Source organism: Gossypium hirsutum, chromosome D06 (assembly GCF_007990345.1).
Source record: "Gossypium hirsutum isolate 1008001.06 chromosome D06, Gossypium_hirsutum_v2.1, whole genome shotgun sequence".
Taxonomy (NCBI): domain Eukaryota; kingdom Viridiplantae; phylum Streptophyta; class Magnoliopsida; order Malvales; family Malvaceae; genus Gossypium; species Gossypium hirsutum.
In genome coordinates, this window is record NC_053442.1 from 50,986,177 (window position 1) to 51,005,688 (window position 19,512).

Genomic DNA, 19,512 nt, shown 5'->3' on the forward strand with positions numbered 1-19,512 from the left:
TTCTTTTTCTGTAACAATTCACACAACTTAAAAAAGAAAACTTTAGATATTCTTAATTTATCAATACATGTTTGTTCATCACCATAAACAAAAGCTCTAATCCTATCTCGTTTTGCAAAAAAATCCAAAGTCTATGATGTCATTTTAGACCTATAAGAAATTAAACTTTTCTCCATGATTAAGTAAACAAAGCACCAATTTACTAGTGCCACCATTTTAATCCAATGACTCACTACACTTAAAATCCTCCTTCTTCGACCCTTAGATCCAATCAAGTTAAAATATCTACTTCTCCGAATATTAATACCGAAACAATTCGTTTTTTTTTATGAAATGCCTACAATTATTTAACTGTATACAAAAATAATTTTAATATCAAGAACACAACTCATGCCCAACAATATAGCTCATAAAAAAAATACAACTCACAAATAGCAATAGTCAAAATTAATAATAGGAACCTATTGCAATCTTTCTATCATGACAAACTGAATAGCATCCAACAGAAAATTTTAAGAATTTTAAGAATTAATTACAACATGAAATTTTTTTTTTATAAAATTGTATATTTCACATAATCACTCAAAAACAAAAAAATACACCCTACACCCAAATAAAGCCACCACACAAATATCCAATTCTTCATAAGGTTCATGTAAGCAATTGGTAAAATATCATGAAAAGTTTAAACATTCCGTCATCAGCACTCAAATACATTGATTTTGAAGTTTGTGTGGTTAAAATTCTAGCATTCTCTTTGTTGTTATTTCTAGACATTTTGTTTTAATGGATTTAGAGTCGTAAATTTCTTTCTTTTAATTTTAAAATTAACAAGAGAAAATTTTCTTTAACTAATAGGCTCGAATCAGATAGAGGCATTATATCAATATGCAAAACTTCAGTTCAAGTGTGGGAATTACTCGAGTGCTACTATCTCTATCAGTATAAAGATAAAAATTAACTTAAAACTAAATGAGAAAAGAAAAGCCAAAAAATATAAAATAAATAAATAAATATCTTGAATCTAGAAGCTGCTTCAGCTTCAATACAAAATTAAAAGAGAAACCCAATTGGGAAAAAGAACATTTTACAGATCGGCAAAGAGAGAGTTTTGTTTTTTAATCATGTCTGTCTTGATTTTATGGAACCCAAAAACATCTCAAGCTACAAAAGAGTTTTTTCAAAAAAAATAAAATAAATTATTTCATAAACATAAATAAAAATAAAATAAAGAAATGACTTTTAGATTTCTTATTTTGTTTAATTTGGATCAAATGGAGAATAGAAGAGCAACTAAAAAGTGTGTAGAAATTTTTACCCTTTATTCAAAATCTAAATGTAATTTATTTAATTATACGAGGGTATAATTGAAAAAATAATAATTAAAACCATATCATTAAATTTCTATGTTAAATAAATACCACCTCTACCTCACTGATACATACCACTCAACCTACGCATAAAAATATTTTTAATGTGACATATTAATTTATACCTCTACAAAATAAATGATTATTTGTAACATGCGACATGATGAAAGATTTCAACATGAAAAGAAATGGAAAACTCACCCAACATGTTCGTTTTAGAAAAGTCTGAATGAGATCAGCGCACTTCAACAGTTATCTGCAAGAAGTTAATGCAAAAATATGGCGTTGGGTTCGTTTTAGAAGTTGTTTATTTCATGTCTGAGTGATTTGTAAAGGTTGTAATAATAAAAAATTAAATAATACAATTTATTGAGTTTTTTTTTTCTTTAATTTTGGCATATCTTCAATTTAGGTCCTTTAAGCTTAAATTTTGATTCAATTTGATCCTTTTGTTCACAATTTTTCATTGATTTAATTTAGCATTTATTTTACATGTAATTTATTAATGTTATTGAATTTAGTTAATATTTTTTATGTTTTATAATTATTAATGTGTTTGCATGTATAGGGTATTGTATAATTTAATTAACTTAGTTATCGTAAAGTGATTGTATATTTTAATAAACTTGGTTATTATGAATTTCTTGATGATGATATATTTGAATGATTATATTAATTTTTGCAAGTAAAAATTGATGAAACATTTCATAACGTGTTCCTCTACCCAAAACAATTGATATGTGGTTAAGTTATATTTAAGAAATTAAGAAATTCAATATTACATATCATATAATTTTAATCTGTATGTGAAATAAAAACATTTTATTGCTTTCCGAATAATTACACATAAAAAATAGAATAACCAATATAATTATACAATTAAAAGAAAATGCTTTGAAACAGTCAAAGCCGCCATAATTGTCCAGGACTCGAAAAATCTGAGTGATAAAGAGAAAAGGCAGACCCATTAGACAGTAATTGGCGAGCGTCAGGACAAAAAGAAGGGGTTTCTTGTAACACCATGTCAGCAACACTTTGATGTCACATCTTACCTATCAATCCAGATCGTAATATACAAAGTGAACCGATCCTTCCTGTGAGTTCTGTCAACTTTCAGTTTGGGTTTTCCTCCCCAACAAAAACAATGCTTTCTTTCATGAATCATCACCGGACCCACATCGTAGAACAATGTAATATTAAGTCATTAACTAATGCCCTCAAGTTTCACACAAAAGAGGCATCCGGTATTATAGATATATTTGTATTATTTTCATAGGGTGCTGACAGCTTTGTGGGCGACGTTCAAACAGATTCCGATATTTTGATTCATTTGAGTAACCTAAAATTCCTTCTGCTTATTTTTGTTCCATTACTTTGTTATATGTCCCGATTTCAAAATCACTTCCAACAGTACTTCTGACTATTAGAATTTCGTATGTCACTACGTCATTTCCATGCATGCTTAATTCCAAGTTGCTAGGGGAACTATCTCCTACTTAAGTCGGCAATATCCAGCTGCATTGTGTTGTGGTCTATGAACTGCCTTCGTCCACCATTAGTGTCACTCTCTTTGAACCAATTTATATAAACAACTTTCTCGTTGCTTGTCCTACCATTGGTGATTAATCTGTTGCACTAGGCAAACAGGACCAGCCTGCAAGTTAATTAAGTAGCAATGGTATATTTTCTGATATTCTTGGCATCATTTGCTCACTCATTTTCCGGTGAAGGGAATAAAATATTTTCATGCTTTTGTTGTAGGAGAAACTCGAGCTTGTTGATGGTAAGGTGAATTGGAAGGGGGAAACAGCTGTGAAGCACAAGCATGGAGGACTGAGAGCTGCTTTGTTCGTTCTATGTAAGTGAAGGCTTTACTATACATCCTTTGTATTGCAAAATGGAGAAGAACTTTTTGGTTATGAACTCACATGTATAGGACTTGTTGTTTTTCTGCAGTGGCGTTTGCATTTGAGAACTTGGCAAATCTTCATTTGGCCGTCAACCTGACGACTTACTTCAATGGGATTTTGCACTTCGAAGTATCTGATGCAGCTAATGCTCTAACCAACTTCATGGGGACTGGTTATATCCTTTCTATTATCTTTGCTGTCTTCGCAGACACTTATATTGGCAGATTTAAAAGTATTCTCATTTCTGGATCCGTTGAGTTCCTGGTAGGCTATTGCTAGAGCTAGATTTCATGGTTCTTAATTTCATGGCAGACTAGAAACTTCATAAAGCAACTGACAAACTTGTTGGTTTCATGGTGTGTGTGTGTGTGTGTGTGTGTGTGTGTGTTTTTTTTTTTTTTTTTTTGTGAATGATCGTTATATCTAGGGACTAGCATTGCTCACAGCGCAAGCTCACTATTCGAGCCTCAGGCCACCGCCTTGTAACGTCTTCGATCCGACTTCTCGTTGCGAGAAACTTGAAAGTAGTGATACTGTGTTCCTCTACGTTGCTCTATACTTGGTTGCTGCGGGAATGGCGGGGATTAAAGCCTCGATACCATCCCATGGAGCTGATCAATTCGATGAGAAAGACCCTCGAGAAGCTAAGACAATGTCCAGTTTCTTCAACGGTTTATTGTTCGCCTTGTGCATTGGTGGTGCAGTTAGTTTAACGCTCTATGTCTGGCTTGATGATCATAAAGGATGGGATGTTGGATTCGGAGTCTCTGCCATCGCCATGTTCTTGGCTCTCATCGTTGCTGTATTGGGATGGCCATTGTATAGGATACATGTGGTTCAAGGAAGTAGTGTCCTTCTGGAACTCATTCAGGTTTGCTTGCATGAAATTCCATCAATTAATTCTCATTCATATATAGTTCATCTCGCCATGGACAGAACTTTACTTGCTTTTGGTTTGCTTGAAGGTTTTTGTTGCAGCAATCCGCAATAGAAATCTTAAACTCCCTGAGAACCCTCTGGAGCTTTATGAGATTGACAAAGACAAGGAAGCTGCTTTGGAAGATGATTTCCTGCCTCACAGAGACGTTTACAGGTTCCTGGATAAAGCAGCCATTAAAACAGCATCTGAGAAACCAAATCCATGGAAGCTCTGCAGGGTAACCCAAGTAGAAAACGCAAAGATCTTACTTGGAATGACCCCAGTTTTCGCTTGTACCATAATCATGACCCTTTGCTTAGCTCAACTCCAAACCTTTTCAGTCCAACAAGGCCTTACGATGGATACAACAATCGTTGGCTCTTTCCACATCCCACCTGCTTCTCTACCAATCATTCCCGTTGTTTTCTTGATCTTCATAATCCCCTTCTATGACCAAATTGCTGTTCCCCTTCTCCGTAAGGTCACTGGCCATGTCACCGGGATCTCTCACCTTCAACGTATAGGAGTTGGCCTCATCCTCTCCTCCATATCCATGGCTACCGCTTCAATCATGGAAGTGAAGCGCAAATCCGTGGCTCGAGACCACAATATGCTGGATGCTTTACCAGTGCTCCAACCATTGCCCATCAGCGTCTTCTGGCTCTCATTCCAGTACTTCATTTTTGGAATTGCGGACATGTTTACCTATGTGGGTCTTCTTGAATTTTTCTATTCTGAAGCTCCTCAAGGACTTAAAACCGTATCCACTTGCTTCTTGTGGACTTCCATGGCACTTGGCTACTACCTCAGTACCATTCTGGTTCAGATAGTGAATCGTGCAACAAAACATATTACAAACAGTGGGGGTTGGTTAGCTGGCAACAATATTAACAAGAATCATCTCAATCTCTTCTACTTGTTACTTGCTTTGCTGAGTTTGGTCAATTTCTGTGTGTATTTGTTTGTTTCTTCGCGTTATAAGTACAGGTCTAAGAACTAAGATGGACCCAAGACAGAAGCCAACTAGACCTTCATTTTATTCCATTTCCGCTTTATGTTTATGTCAAATTAAGTTGGTAACAAGATGTAGAGATCGAGTTCCAAATGTATTTGTATTTGTATTTTCATATTATGTTGTTTGATGATATAAAAGTAAAACCCCAAACTCAATTTGTATTCATTTCTTCTTTCTGGTTTCATCAAATTTAAGAGACATAAAAGATGGCAGAGAAAATCTTGGCATTACTGAACTTTTAAGATCGGCCCCAAGTTTCCCTCACAAGCACCCACCTGTCGAGACATCTCGCCACCGTCAGCCACCTCATCACCATGCATGTCAAGGTGGCCACCAAATATTCCTCCACGTTCCCTCACCTACTTTCTCGATTCCCTTATAACCCCCTAAATTTTCAGAACAATCTTCAAACCATACCCCCTCCACAAGTTCTTTTCAATGGCTTCCAGTGACAAGTGCCCGGCTCCAACACCGGCTAAAGGTGCGGAGGCAGCGCCACCAGGGCAACCCATGACGATGGGTCAGCATGTGGTGGACAAGGGAGCATCAATGCTGCAGGCATTGACCCCAGTGAAGCAAATCAGCCAACATGTCTGCACCTTTGCCTTGTATAGCCATGATATGTGCCGTCAAATCGAGACTCACCACTATGTTAGCAGGCTCAACCAGGACTTTCTCCAGTGTCCTGTTTATGATTCCGATGACTCCAACGCCCGCCTCATTGGTCAGTTTCCTTTTACCAATATAGTTGACAATCAAACAATACGTTGAACAAGTTTTTGTATTTTTTGCATTTCAATGCAGGAATTGAATATATAATATCCGATAGATTGTTTGAAGCTCTGCCTCAAGAAGAGCAAAAACTTTGGCATTCCCATGCTTATGAGGTCTCTGTTGTTTAATCCCTTTTCTTCTTAGTGTTTACGTAGTAAATTATAGTACTAATGAAGATGATAAGCGTGGAATTTGTCGCAGATAAAATCAGGGCTCTGGGTTAATCCCAGAATACCAGAAATGATAGGGAAACCTGAATTGGAAAATCTGGCAAAAACCTATGGCAAGTTTTGGTGCACATGGCAAGTTGACAGAGGTATATATACAAGTTAATTTATAGTACCTACAAATCCTTGCAACGGCCGCCCTTTAGACCCGAGTTTGTTTCGTTCTTACCAAAAATTTGCACACCAACTTTGGGCTCCAACAGTCAACGGTCGACCTGCTCAATTTTTTTTATTTAATATCTAAATAATTATTATTATTTTGAAAAATTTTTAAATATTATTTAATATCTCAATTTTTGTCATGTGATTGACGTATAATTTTAACAATTTTTTATCTTGAATCTCGAATAGAATCTCAAATTCATAACCTTGTATCTTTGAACAAAAATTTGTAAAACTCTAAAATTGAACTTTGAACCCAACTCAAAATCTGAATTCAAACTTCAAATTTTGAAGTCAAGCTTTAAAGTTTAAGCTTCAAATTTAAGTTTTTTTGAAGTCAAGCTTTAAAGTTGTAAGCTTCAAATTTAAGTTTTGAAGTTTGGATTTAGGGTTAATGGTAAAATAATTATATTTTTTTTAAATGGATTGCGTAAAAATAAAAAATATTAATTTATGAAAAAAGATAAAATGATTAAAATTTGTAAAAGAAGAAAATATGTATGTTTATAATTTAAAAAATTAATTATTTTAAGTTAAAGAAGATATTAGATATAGATGAGTGTCTAATAATATTTTATTATTTTTTAAATTTTTTAAATTTAATGGCGTGATATTATTTTTTATAATTTTATAAATTTACTATTTTTTATAATTTTGCTACATATGTACCATAATTTACCAGTATTATTTTATTTTACTTTTATCTAGAATTATTTTATATATAATATAATTTATATCACATTTACATGACATTATAATTTAAATATTAAAAAAATAAAAGTATAAATTGTATATATTTAAAATTTTAAATTATATATATAATTTTAAAATTATTAAATATTAGATAAAAAAGTTTATAAAAATAAAATAATTTTAAAATAAAAAATATGAATATAAATTAATATTTTTAATTGAAATTCTATTGAACGAGGATATGCTGGCAACAATTTTAATATAAACTGAAACACAGTTAGCGGACATTTTTAAAAATTAAAAAAAATAAAGAAAAGAAGAAGAAGAGATAATTGACACTTTTATAAAAAGTAATAATGGACCCAAAATTAATGGATGAAATCAAATCATAGTTTAATTTACTCCATGGATGGGACCAACTCAATCTGATTCAACCCATATTAAAACGATTTGGGTAGTGATGGGTTAATAGGAATGTAGTCGAGTAAGTTGCGAGGTTTATGTTTCGAGTCTATCATATATAAACTCGATTAGATTTTGGTTTGGATGCATAGATGGATTTAATCAAATGTGTATGATATTGATAATATATACAATAACTTGATAAATGGACACCAAATGAGTGATGTTGGGTGGGGATGAAGGTGACAGACTTCCACTTGGAGCACCAGCATTGATGATGTCACCACAGGGGGTGAACCTGGGGAAAATCGACCCAGAGCTGGTGAAGAAGAGGGATGACAATTACAGCATCTCAACCGAAGCAATTATGGAGTCAAGGGTGGAAATTGAAGAACCTGAATGGATCAATCCACAGGCTGATTACTGGAAACAGCATGCCAAGGGTTTCGCCATTGACATCGAGAAAACTGAAATGAAGTTGAGAGCTCCCTTCCCTTAGAACTTGCCTTTGCCTATAACCACAAAATATTGTGCCTAATCACTACTAGTCTTGTGTTGCTTTTCAATTGTGTGTGGGGTAGGTTTTTTGCAATAATCTGTAGAAATGATGTATCACATTTGTACTTTTGAGTCAAAGTAGTTTTTCTTTAAGCAAATTACAGAAGAGCTTGTAATTTCTCCTAATTTTATTGGACAGTTAGAGGTCAGCACAAAAATTTAGTTACACTTCCAATTTCTAGTGCTTTTTAGAAATACTTTTGTAGAAAATTTTTAAAATTTTTAACTTTTCTCCATTTTTCATAAGCTTAATTACATTTTCATCCTTTCAACATTCTAGTTAGTTGCTTGAAAAATATTTAAAATTATTTTTCATATATTAAAATATTAACAACAAATTATAATAAATTATTTTCTATATTCTTATTAAAATATCATAATATTAATTAATTTAAATTTTATTTAAATATATATTTATTACTTTATAACATCATGTCTAAAATAGACATTTTATTTCTAAAAAGCACTTCTTATAACCATACTAAACACTTAAATCTTAAACAAAATTTTTTAAAATCTCTCAAAAGTAATGCCAAACTAATACTAATTCACCTAAATCAATCCCCAATTTTTTTACTTGAAAAGCATACTAGCTCTTTATACGAACAAAATAGAAGTTAATTAAATCTCGTACATAAAACAAAATCGTGCTATTTTAATCTCATACATAAAACGAAAACAAGCTTCTCCTCAATAATCTTAGATAAGTACAATCAATCCAATTCAGACAGACATCATTACATAATAATTAAAATATCTTTGCTTGATTCGACTTTCTTTAGCAAAACCGTTTTCCCCAATTCCAATTCCAATTCCAATTCATATGGTCCAAATACGTTGTTCTTGTAGTAGTTCCCTTAGCTGATTACGATAACATACTTTTCTTTTATGCAGCTTATGATAGCATACATAATGTACAGTAGAAGTTACAAACAAATGGAGTGGAACAAAATGTAGTTTTCAGCCCACAAGGCAGAAGGGAGAACAAATCTTAAAGACATCAAACATTTTTTTTTCAAGTATGCTCCTGGTTATACGCTCAATCTTTTAGCCAATAAACTGAATAAATTTTGCAGAATTATAAGCTTTGCAAGATAAAACACCAGCCATTCATTCAAATGCTGTTAGTAGATCGAGATGAATTGCTACGGCTGCTTGGACTAGAATGATCTTTCTTCAGCATTGCCTCCAGATTCTGAAAGCATTTTAGTGGTCTAACCTGTACATTTTGCAAGCAGCCAATATTAGTTAAAAATGCACCAAGATGTTACCTTTTGAAAGGGACTCGGACACTAAACCAAATTAAGAGATGACTAGCCATCCATTCTAGCCAACCAAAAATATGACTGATACTGCTACTTGACAAACAAGGCGAAAGGATCCTGTTTGCTAGCCATGAACCAACATCACGAGGGAGGCCTGGACTAATGGCCTATTTTGCTAGCCATTCAATAACAGGAAATTTGGCAACTCAATATAACACCCTTATTTTCATCACTTCTGACCTTTCACTAGGGATCAGAATGTATTAAGAAGAAGCTGATTGCCTCACAAAATTTCAATAGCTATGTGCCTTTTTGTTTGATAATAAGCTTCAAATATGAGAACCTTCGATGGAAACATGTGCGTGAGAGAATGACAGGGTGAGGCTTTGGAGAAAGAGAGAGGATACCTTCCAACGCTTTCTATGACTGAAACTGTTGTGAATAGATTCAAGTCTGGTTATAATCTGTCTGAATGTAGGTCGCTTGGCAGGTTTCTCATTCCAACACTCCTCAATTAACCTGGAATTAGAAGGATAATATTAGCATATCTTCTATATATACATATATAATATATATATATGTCAGGCCCCTAGATGCATATACCGCCCTGACAGAGAGATGCAATGACTAGTATGCTACATGCTAATTCATAGAATTAAAATTTCTTCAAAAGATTACCAGATGCCTTGCAGAAGAGAATACGGGATTATTAATTCATTTCAGATGTATACATGCATGTTGGTATGCCTCTGGTGCCATGAGTGCATATCCTGAACTAAGACTTAAGAATTAAGCTTGATGACAAACTAAAAGAAAGAAGCAAAATTACTATAACTATTATTGAAGCCAAAATGTAGTACTCACTCTTTGAGCCCATGGGCATAATGCTTAGCTGGAGCTTTGAAAGGTGGACGCTCCCTTGCTGCATATACCTTGGGAACTTCATTGTCTTGCTTAGCAGAAAATGGTGGGTAGCCTTCAATCATCTACAGAATAGCACAATAAAATCACTTATTAAGGCTGTTACAATTATTAGACTTGGTATAGAACAAAAAGAAGAATAAAAAGAAAAATTAAATTAAAAACAGCACAACAGGCATCACAAGAAAGGGGATCGAGCAGGGAAGAAAAGCAGAAACCCCATTGTGCCTTCCATCGTCTTATGGGGAGAAGTGGAAATAGAAACAAACTTTTAATGCCCGGCTAATCATTTACAAATGTCAAACCCTAATGTATATAATATTTAATTTAGAGGAGAAAGAAAAAGACAATTGTCCGGCTTCATATTTTTCAGGTAAGGTAGAGCAATGAAAAGCCCCAACTACTCAGAAAAGCTAGACTCGTAATTGACATTTTAAATAATGTTAAAATATTCAGGTTATACATTCGCGCATGCACACACAGACACACACAGACACACACACACACATATATATGCCAAAATATTTGCTATCATTCAAGATTTCCTGCAATATCTCAACTACCGCTCATTGAATGAGTACAAACAACTTGCAAAATTAAAATATTTCTTAACCATGGTTTAAGAACTGTAAAAACTGGTAAAATTATCATAATATCTGTTTTCCCCCTTCTTAACACCGTGTAAAACAAATCTCCTTTTCATAAATATTCTTCTCAATAATCATCAAGGCATTTGACTTTGAATCACGCTGATCATATGATCAAAAAACCGAAATAATTTACCTCCTGTAAGATCAGAGCAAATGAAAACACGTCTACTTTGGTATCATAATCATCATTCTTGAACACCTCTGGAGCAACATATCGGCCTGTATCAATAAGATCAAATATGTTTCAGCTTACAGCAAAAAAAATAAAGGTAAAAAAATGACAGCTTGAATTTGTAAAATAGAAAAAATTGAGGATAAACAGAACCAAATAGAAAGAGAACTCACAAGATGTGTCTAGACAAGTTAGAGGTTTATCTTCTTTAACGGTTAGCAGCTTGCTAACTCCAAAATCTGCAACTTTCAGATGTCCAGAATCATCCCTCAAAATGTTTCTGTTATTTCAATTGTAAGCACATAAAAAGTTCTGACCATTTCAGAAAATTCAAGGGGACAAAACGTCTATACAGTAGCCTAAAGCTAATTTTGTTCCAGATCTAAATTTTGTTAGGAAAAGAAAACCCCTCTAAACAAGAAAACTTACGAAGGCTCAAGATCACGGTGAATTATTGGTGCCGGTTTGTTCTCATGTAAATAATTCATTCCCCTGCAAAAGATTATAGAAGATAAGTTAATATTCGATTTCACGAGGAAGAGACTATCAGCCAGCAAAAGAATGTTTCATGCATTAATCAGTTTTATTTCTCACTTAACTCTAAACATAAGCTTTGTAGTGATCATCTCAACTACAATCATTTAAGACCAGCAAGCACAGTCTTAAGTTTAAATACTATTTTTTTTCCCTGCACTAAAATGTATAATCATTTTGCAGCTTTCAGATTTCCCTATTCATGTTCTTCACAAAGACCGGGTATCGTGCAACAGATATACTCATGTACAATTAGCACTAACTCTAAAATGAAATTTGACAAAAAAACTGTCCATTTATGGCTAGGAAAATAGCCATTTGTCAACGTGTATTCAAGGATAATAATTTCAGTATATTAACAAACCTTGCAATATCAAGTGCAAATCTCAGAGCTGTCATTGGTTTCAAGGCTCCTTTTCTCTTCAAGAAGGCTCGTAAATCTCCCTGCAAACAAGCAGCAATCAAGACAATTTCTAATGATAATTTTAGATTTAAACCAAATAAGCTAAGAGATAGATTTAAGGTGAATATCTTAAAATCCTATTATTCATCCACAAACAAAATTAACAAAACAAAGGAAAGATATGACATTATAGTTCCCTATCAATGCCTTAACCAACATTTCATACAAACAAAAACAATTCATGGCACCTCAATTACGCAGCAAATTTATAACAACATCAGCAAGCCAAAATGTCAGAGGGAAGTAAATTATTCATACAAAAGAGTCCATAGATGCTATGGTAGCAAATAAGATGCCGATTAAAACCTTGGGTAAATATTCTGTCACAATCATCATAGGACTACTTTGAGTTACTGCACCAAGAAATTGAACTACATTTGGATGTCGAATTTTCTGAAATAATGCAAGCTCATCTCGAAATGCCCTCCTGAGAAAAACCAAGAATTCATGTATCATAATGTGTGGAAGAAAAGGACCAACGCTTAGTCCAAGAATTCTTATCCCTAAAGGCAGGCATCAGGCTCTAGGGTTTGAAGACCCAATAAAAGGTCCAGAATCTTGATACCACAATAACAAAAGAGAAAACATAAAGCAAAACATGCCAACCCCTCACCTCAGCTCCTCATCTCACTCATGCTCTCCTCCCAGAATATATATATATATATACACACACACACACACACAACATAGAAAGACAGGAAGAACATCTTGAGTTATTGAACTTACACTTTATCCTCATCGGTAAAAACTTCATCCCCAACCCTTTTCACAGCAACTTGTGTTCCACGCCATAATGCAATACAGAAGGTTCCCTGCAATTTAGTCATAGACATGACTTAGCTCAGCAGCAACTAAAGAAAAATTGAAGATGCAATAACACATGGTCATCAGGTCATGAGTTGAATGTACATATATATATTTAACACGAACGAAAAAACCTATGTTTTTAGAAGCACTTTGCTCATAGAAATGCATAACTGCCCTTATGTGTCTCTCTTCGGAACTGCATTGCATAGATAATGAAACTCTTTGCTCTGTGCAACAAAAAATTTTATATACCTTTTACTGGTCATCTACCAATTCTTTATTGTCAGCTCTAACCTCCCACCATAACTAGAAAAAACAAAATAACTTACATAGATACAACCGAGCCACTACTTCAAAAATTACTAGCATTCTCCACAAATGTTGATAAGCATTATATTAGGCCACATTTGGATGGATGGTGAAATTGGAAATAATAATTGAAGTCAAATTAGTTGTTGTAGGTGTATAATCTGGGTAATGTCAGAGTCAGAGTGAAACCAGAGGGATATCTATTTAGAGGAAAGGCAGTTGCGAGTGCTGAGGTGAAACTTAGTGAAAGAGAAAATAGTCATTAAAAATACTAATATATTTGTAATAGACTATTTTTTTTATAGATATTCCAACACTATTTAAATATAAATTCTCAAAATTTCTATTATCTACTTTTTTTTTATACAAAGCCTAAAACTATGCATAATCCCTCTCCAACCCTGAGGATAAGCACATTTGAACACACATCCTCCTATACTGGCAACAATACTGTTGCCAACTGAGCTAAGACTTGGTCAGCATTTCTATTATCTACTTATGTATTCACTTATAAAATAAATTTATTTATCATTTTAAATGAAAAAATAATTAAAAACCTTTAAATGAAACAAAATAGAAAATTAGAAATAGCCAAGTGTTGAAAATTTAAAGAACGAAAGCAAGGGTGAAAATGGCAAGGTGAGTGCGATTGGAGGGAATTCTCCACCAGACCCAAAAGGGTCCAGCTGTCCAGTGAAATTGCAGTATGTTAGAATGGTCTCCACCGTGCTGCCCTCGTAATCAGAACAACAATTCGGGGCGATGGAAGATCAATTACGCCGTACCGGGCGCCCAGTTAAACGTACACTGAGAAACAGGTCCAAACCAAAATTGTTCTCCTTATGAATGCAAATGTAACCACTATTAGCAAGTCCCCAGGACTTGATGAATTTCCCAATAAAAGTAGTCCTTGACATGACTATGATTTAAACAATTACGAAACCATGATCAGTTACATATAATAAAATAAGAGATTACCTTTGTAATGTTGATGCTGTTAGTAAAATCAAGTTCTTTTGGATCAATCTCATATTCTGGAACTTCACGCGCGTGATTTACATGCATTGGAGCCATCTAAGATTAAAATTCAACAAGCAACATAAATAGAAAAATCAGCAAAGGAAAAAGATTTCCAAATAGAAAATGCAAAAGGAACTTACAAAAGGCTTAGCTCCATGTTTCTCCAGAAGTTTAATCACATCATGATTCTTATAATATACAGCATCCGCCAAAGGCTATTTAACCAAAAATATATATATTAGAGAAAAAAAATAGAAAAAGAGCAAAACAGGAGGCAATTTTGGTTTTTTGCTTACAGTGCTTCCCCATCGATCTGTAGATTCGACGTCAGCGCCGCGCTGAAGGAGCAAGGAAACGACATCGGTCTGTCCTTGACAAGCTGCAATATGGAGAGCCGTCCGATCATCGATGTCGCGGAAATTAACATTGATCCCCGAGTCCAAGAGCTCGCGAATGCCGTCCAAATCACCTTCGTTGGCCAAGTACATCAACCTAACTCCTTCGTCTATCTCCTCTCCTTCCTCGTTCTCTTTCCCATCCGCTTCGCCTCTGTCTCTCTCCGGAGCCATCGACGATTGCTTCCCTAATGTAAACCTCACCGCCGCTTTGTTTTCCATCACTTAACAAGAACAAGAAAATCAAAGAAAAGATAGCTACTTCTCTTCGTAAATCCAAAATAAGTATGATCTTCAATTTGATTAACGCTTAATTAGAGAAGAATTAAACAGAACTAGGATCTGACGTGTAGATTTTTACAATGAAAGTAGATTGAGAGATTTTGGGGAGGTTTTATATAGAGTTCAAACCCAAAAAAAAAAAAGGAAAAGAAATGAAAGCTGAAGTTTCAGTATTGGTTAAGGTAACGTATTTTCCTAAGGGGCTGTGGTATCCACTCGCTGTAGATGCGTGAGAGTAATTTCGGCGACGTAGCGGAGGATAGGAGACAGTTGACTAACTTATGATGGGAAGTTAACGCGCTCCGTTAAGCGGAACAATAACAAAACGAAATGGGAAAACGACGACTTTATACTTTATTAGATATTTGCGGAAAGGGGTAAAGAAATCACCGCTAATTCATGATCAGACAGTTTTAGTGCAGATGAGCCGTGTGTAGGGGACCACATATTTTAACAAAAAAATAATTGCACTCGTACATCTCAAAACAAATGTCTCAATTGAATTTTTAAATGAAAATATTATTCCAATCAATAAAATAATTTATTTATTTACAAAAATTATCTAAGTCAAAAATTATATAAGTAAATGAAGCATTTTTCATCGTGATCATCAATGTCACTCGATTAGCCAATCATCAATTTTTTCTAAAAATATTTTTTTGAATGTTGTCACTACATTAGGCGACATCAATATATATTTTTTAAAATGTTTGTTAAAAATGTGGGTATACAAGGAAGGTGACATAAGGTTTTTTTTTAAAATATTTTTAGGTGTCATCATCATGTTAGATGACACCAACAATATTTTTAAAAAAATCATTGTAGAAAAAGTGGTTCAAAGTTTTGGTCATTGATTTAGAATATTTAAAGTCAGCTATTAGGAGATCAGAACCGTAGAAGTCAACGAGAAAGAGAAAATATCTTCTTTGATGTTGAAATCGGTATGAAAGACCACTATAAACGGCGGCATCGGTGGTTATTAAATACGACGACTAGAGTTTTCAATTGAGGAAAAAAAAAAGAGAAATAAAAAATATAAAAAAAAAAAAGACAACTTAGTACATAGAAAAAGAAGAGAAATTTGAATGGGAAAGGAAAATAGAGTATATGAGAAATAGAAAATCAAATATGGGAAAAGAAATATAATAACATATATTGAAAATAGAGATATGAAAGGGAATTTAATATTTTATGGAAAATACATATCTCTATTTTTTATATATGTTATTCTCTTTCCTTTCTCATATTTGATTCTTTATTTTCCATGTATGTTATTCTCTTTGTTTTCCAATATTTGATTTTCCATTTCCTATTTCTATTTTGCATATTTGTTATTCTCTTTTCTTCCCATATTTGATTCTCTATTTTTCATATATGTTAGTATCTTTCTTTTCTCATATTTGATTCTTGTTTTCCATAAAATATTCAATTCCTTTTTATATCTTTATTTTACATATTTGTTTTTCTTTTTCTTTTCCCTTTCCCAGATTTGTCTTTCTCTCTCTCATCCCTCTATATTTCTCTCATATCTCTTTCTTTCTCACTCTCATCTCATTGAAGATTATATTTTTTGAAATAATACTTCATCCACTGATGGTGGCATAAACAAGTCAAGAAAACAAGAACCACCTATGAAGCAAGCATCAGTCACGGGCTTCTCCTTTTATTATTTTTTTATTTTTTATTATTTCAATTGTTTCTTTTCAGCTATTTTTCTATTTCACTTTTTTTTAATTCTCACCGCCTGATAGACCAACAGTACTTATTAAAAAAATTCTCTCCTTGAATACTCGTATTTTTTACGAATATTTTGAAAAATATATACTAGAACCGCTTGACATAGTGGCAGCATCCAAAAAAATTATTTTTTAAAAAAAAACCGATAATTGGCTAATGATGAGGGGGCAGTGCCGCCCGTCGTTCACTGTAGAGAACGAATAATTTATGTACATAAATTTTAACTTGAATCATTTTCGTAAATAATTAATTTCTTTAGGTTAATTACCTAAAAAAGCCTCATATTTTTCATTACTCTACTGTGAGCTTTGGTTTTAAATGTTTATTTGTATTTCGTTTTATTCTTTTTTTCACACACGTATAAATTAAGAAACAGACGATATTTTAAGAAATCGATTGTAATGTTTTAAATTTTAAGCACTAGTTTAAAATTTGGCTCATAATTTGAATACATTTAGTGTAGTTAATCCAAAAAAGTTAGTTGAACCACGTGGAACACTTATTTTGGTGATCTGAATTAGGTGTGATCGAGTATACGGGACAATTGGTATGTGCTTAAACTATTCAGTTTAGCCGACGTTTGAAAAAGCCATCATCAAAAATGTAGATAAGGCAGAATTTAATGATGTTGGGAACAAATACAAGTGGGTGGGATATTGTATTTGTGTATATATAAAATATATTATGCTTGGATCCGCAAGTTGGAAATACATTTTTGTAAGGCAGAGTGGTATACTGTGAATTTTGGATGGTGTTCTGAATAAGTACTAAGTACGTGTTATACCTTACGTCATGGATTTTGTGAATTTTATAGTGTATCTTGTGAATCCGGTCGTGTATTTATAAAGAGCTGAACATATTTCTTTTTAATGAAATTAATTATATTGTAAACTTAGGTTAGTTCACAAATCCCAACTCGGAGAACTTTGGAAAGGGATAGTTCCACTGATACCATGTGAGGGACATGTTGAGATCCAAAGTAATTGATTATTAGTCGCCCTAATCTGTCTCATCCTAGGACATCAAGTCACGTCACCGTCACTGCCAAGGATATCAAATCAAGCTTCCACGTCAGCGTTCTTAGCTGCGTTCTTAGGACACATAGCTAAGTTTGTTCCCCACTATAAAAATGTCATGCAAACAAATTACGTGCGACGCTCCTTCTTAATCTCCAATTTTTTCTCGAAAATAGAAATCTCTCTTAGACCTTCACCCTTCTCTCCTTTATTCTACCTTCAACTTCTTACCTTGTTCACCTCACGAGTTAACATTTGGTGCGATGAGCGTAGACTTATATGATGCATCCAGGTAGTAGTGATCCTCCTAGCACTGAGTTTGATCCTACTAATGATCAGGTTACAAACCCTATTGGTCATAACACTGGAGCAAATATGGAGCAGACCAAGAAATCAAACCAAGACCCATTGCATTCTGGTCAGCAATATCCCCCACAAAACCGAAACCAACAAAATCCATACCATCACTTTTACCAATATCCTCTCATGGTATTATAACCTATAACAATCTATTTTTCAGTGGTGTCGGAAACAATAATTTCAGAATCACAATTTCGACAAGTGAGTCCGTAGATATATTTAATTGATATTTATTAGTTAAATATAGTATAATAATGAAATGTGATTTAATAGATTTTATTAATTGGTCAATTAGTCAAGGTACAAGTGGTGTGTACCGAAAGTCAGTGGTTTTGGAAATGAGGTATCGAGACCTCGTTTTCATAAACTGAGCTCATAAATATTATTTTTGAATATTTATGGGGCTATAGTATAGGTGGATTAAAGTTTGGTTTGATAAATTAGCAAACTTGATAGTTAATTAAAAAAGGACTAAATTGTAAAATTCGTAAAAGTTAATCCTATTTGATTTTTAATAGCTATGAGGGTTTAAAACGTAAATGTTTAAGTTCAAAAGTGGCAAATAACCACTCTTGTATAGTAGTGGACGGTAGGCGTGTTTTAATTAGTGAAAATTTAATGGTTATTTTATAATTAAAAAACATAAAACATAAAATAATATGTAATTATCATCTTCATTTTTCATCCAGCACTGTTTCCACCATTTTCGAGTGAAGGAAGAAAGGTTCAAATGTTGAAATCCATTCAACCATTGCATGGTATGAAATTTTAAACCAATTTTTTTTTGTAATTTTTATGTTTTTGAGATCGTTGCAACTAGGTCCAATTAATTTGTATCTCTGTTTTCAAAACTATTAAAGGTTTTAAAATTTACATTGATGAATTTTAGATTTCTTGTTTTTTATATAGAAAATGGTAGATTTGGAAGTTATTAAATGTTTAAGGATTATTTAATAAAGTAAATTTTGTTAATCTTGCATTTAGGGACTAAATTGTGAATATGAAAAATTAACATTAAATTTTTGTAAATTTAGATTTTTGAGGGCTGCAAAAGGACATAATTGAAATTGGAATGAAAAACGAAGCTTAATTGTGAAAGTTATACGTTTTTCGTTTTACAGACTAAATTGAATAAAATGTAAAAGTTAAGAGAAATTATTTAAAATGAAAACAAAATATTATAAGCATGAATTTGAGTGTTAATATGAGATTGATATTGAAATTTTAAATTTTAATTATTATATAGATCAAGTTGTTGATTTAGGCGAAAAAGTGAAAACTGCCAAATAGTCTCTTGTATCTAAAGCGTTATCATTTTGTCAGGTAAGTTCATACGATATAATTTAATTGTTTATGCTGATGTGTTATATTAGAATTGTTAATATTGATTGTTGGTGATTTGGAACTGTTTTATAACGTGAGATAAATCCCGATGAAATTAGTAAAAATTTCATATACAAGGTAATGAGTTTTGCTCAAGTTACGAGCTCTTGCATATGTTGCGGACTCGAGAATACAAGAATATTAAGCCTTGGCCAGACTATTTATCGT

At 33.1% G+C, this 19,512-nt stretch overlaps 3 protein-coding genes across 3 annotated transcripts; 2 read left to right on the top strand and 1 right to left on the bottom strand.

The window, feature by feature from the left end:
- The first annotated feature begins 2,834 nt into the window (after positions 1-2,834).
- On the top strand, positions 2,835-5,379 carry LOC107938537 (protein NRT1/ PTR FAMILY 4.5). Its single transcript, XM_041095851.1, has 5 exons — positions 2,835-3,048; positions 3,132-3,228; positions 3,327-3,544; positions 3,708-4,151; positions 4,246-5,379. The coding sequence occupies exons 1-5, from the start codon at positions 3,046-3,048 to the stop codon at positions 5,197-5,199; spliced, it is 1,716 nt and encodes a 571-aa protein (XP_040951785.1). The 5' UTR covers positions 2,835-3,045; the 3' UTR covers positions 5,200-5,379.
- Positions 5,380-5,604: 225 nt separating this feature from the next.
- Positions 5,605-8,198, top strand: LOC107938538 (oil body-associated protein 2A). The gene is made up of 4 exons (XM_016871730.2): positions 5,605-5,938; positions 6,019-6,101; positions 6,190-6,304; positions 7,715-8,198. Exons 1-4 carry the CDS (start codon positions 5,653-5,655, stop codon positions 7,969-7,971), a joined length of 741 nt encoding a protein of 246 aa, XP_016727219.1. The 5' UTR covers positions 5,605-5,652; the 3' UTR covers positions 7,972-8,198.
- Positions 8,199-8,698: 500 nt separating this feature from the next.
- Positions 8,699-15,170, bottom strand: LOC107938542 (integrin-linked protein kinase 1). Its single transcript, XM_016871733.2, has 12 exons — positions 14,468-15,170; positions 14,312-14,386; positions 14,130-14,225; positions 12,762-12,847; positions 12,342-12,462; positions 11,937-12,016; positions 11,468-11,530; positions 11,212-11,318; positions 11,000-11,085; positions 10,160-10,281; positions 9,703-9,814; positions 8,699-9,249 (listed from the first exon to the last, which is right to left on the bottom strand). Exons 1-12 carry the CDS (start codon positions 14,786-14,788, stop codon positions 9,145-9,147), a joined length of 1,374 nt encoding a protein of 457 aa, XP_016727222.1. The 5' UTR covers positions 14,789-15,170; the 3' UTR covers positions 8,699-9,144.
- Positions 15,171-19,512: the final 4,342 nt, after the last annotated feature.

Bases quoted from the DNA above. Each gene is read 5' to 3' on its own strand.
- LOC107938538 (XM_016871730.2), top strand. From the start codon at position 5,653: ATGGCTTCCAGTGACAAGTGCCCGGCTCCAACACCGGCTAAAGGTGCG. The intron at 6,102-6,189 runs GTCTCTGTTGTT...AATTTGTCGCAG, and splicing joins GGCATTCCCATGCTTATGAG to ATAAAATCAGGGCTCTGGGT. The intron at 6,305-7,714 runs GTATATATACAA...GTGGGGATGAAG, and splicing joins CACATGGCAAGTTGACAGAG to GTGACAGACTTCCACTTGGA.
- LOC107938542 (XM_016871733.2), bottom strand. From the start codon at position 14,788: ATGGAAAACAAAGCGGCGGTGAGGTTTACATTAGGGAAGCAATCGTCG. The intron at 11,319-11,467 runs GTAAGTTTTCTT...TTGAAATAACAG, and splicing joins CACCGTGATCTTGAGCCTTC to AAACATTTTGAGGGATGATT. The intron at 9,250-9,702 runs GTATCCTCTCTC...CAAAATGTACAG, and splicing joins GTCATAGAAAGCGTTGGAAG to GTTAGACCACTAAAATGCTT.
- LOC107938537 (XM_041095851.1), top strand. The intron at 3,545-3,707 runs GTAGGCTATTGC...CGTTATATCTAG, and splicing joins CTGGATCCGTTGAGTTCCTG to GGACTAGCATTGCTCACAGC. The intron at 4,152-4,245 runs GTTTGCTTGCAT...GTTTGCTTGAAG, and splicing joins TCCTTCTGGAACTCATTCAG to GTTTTTGTTGCAGCAATCCG.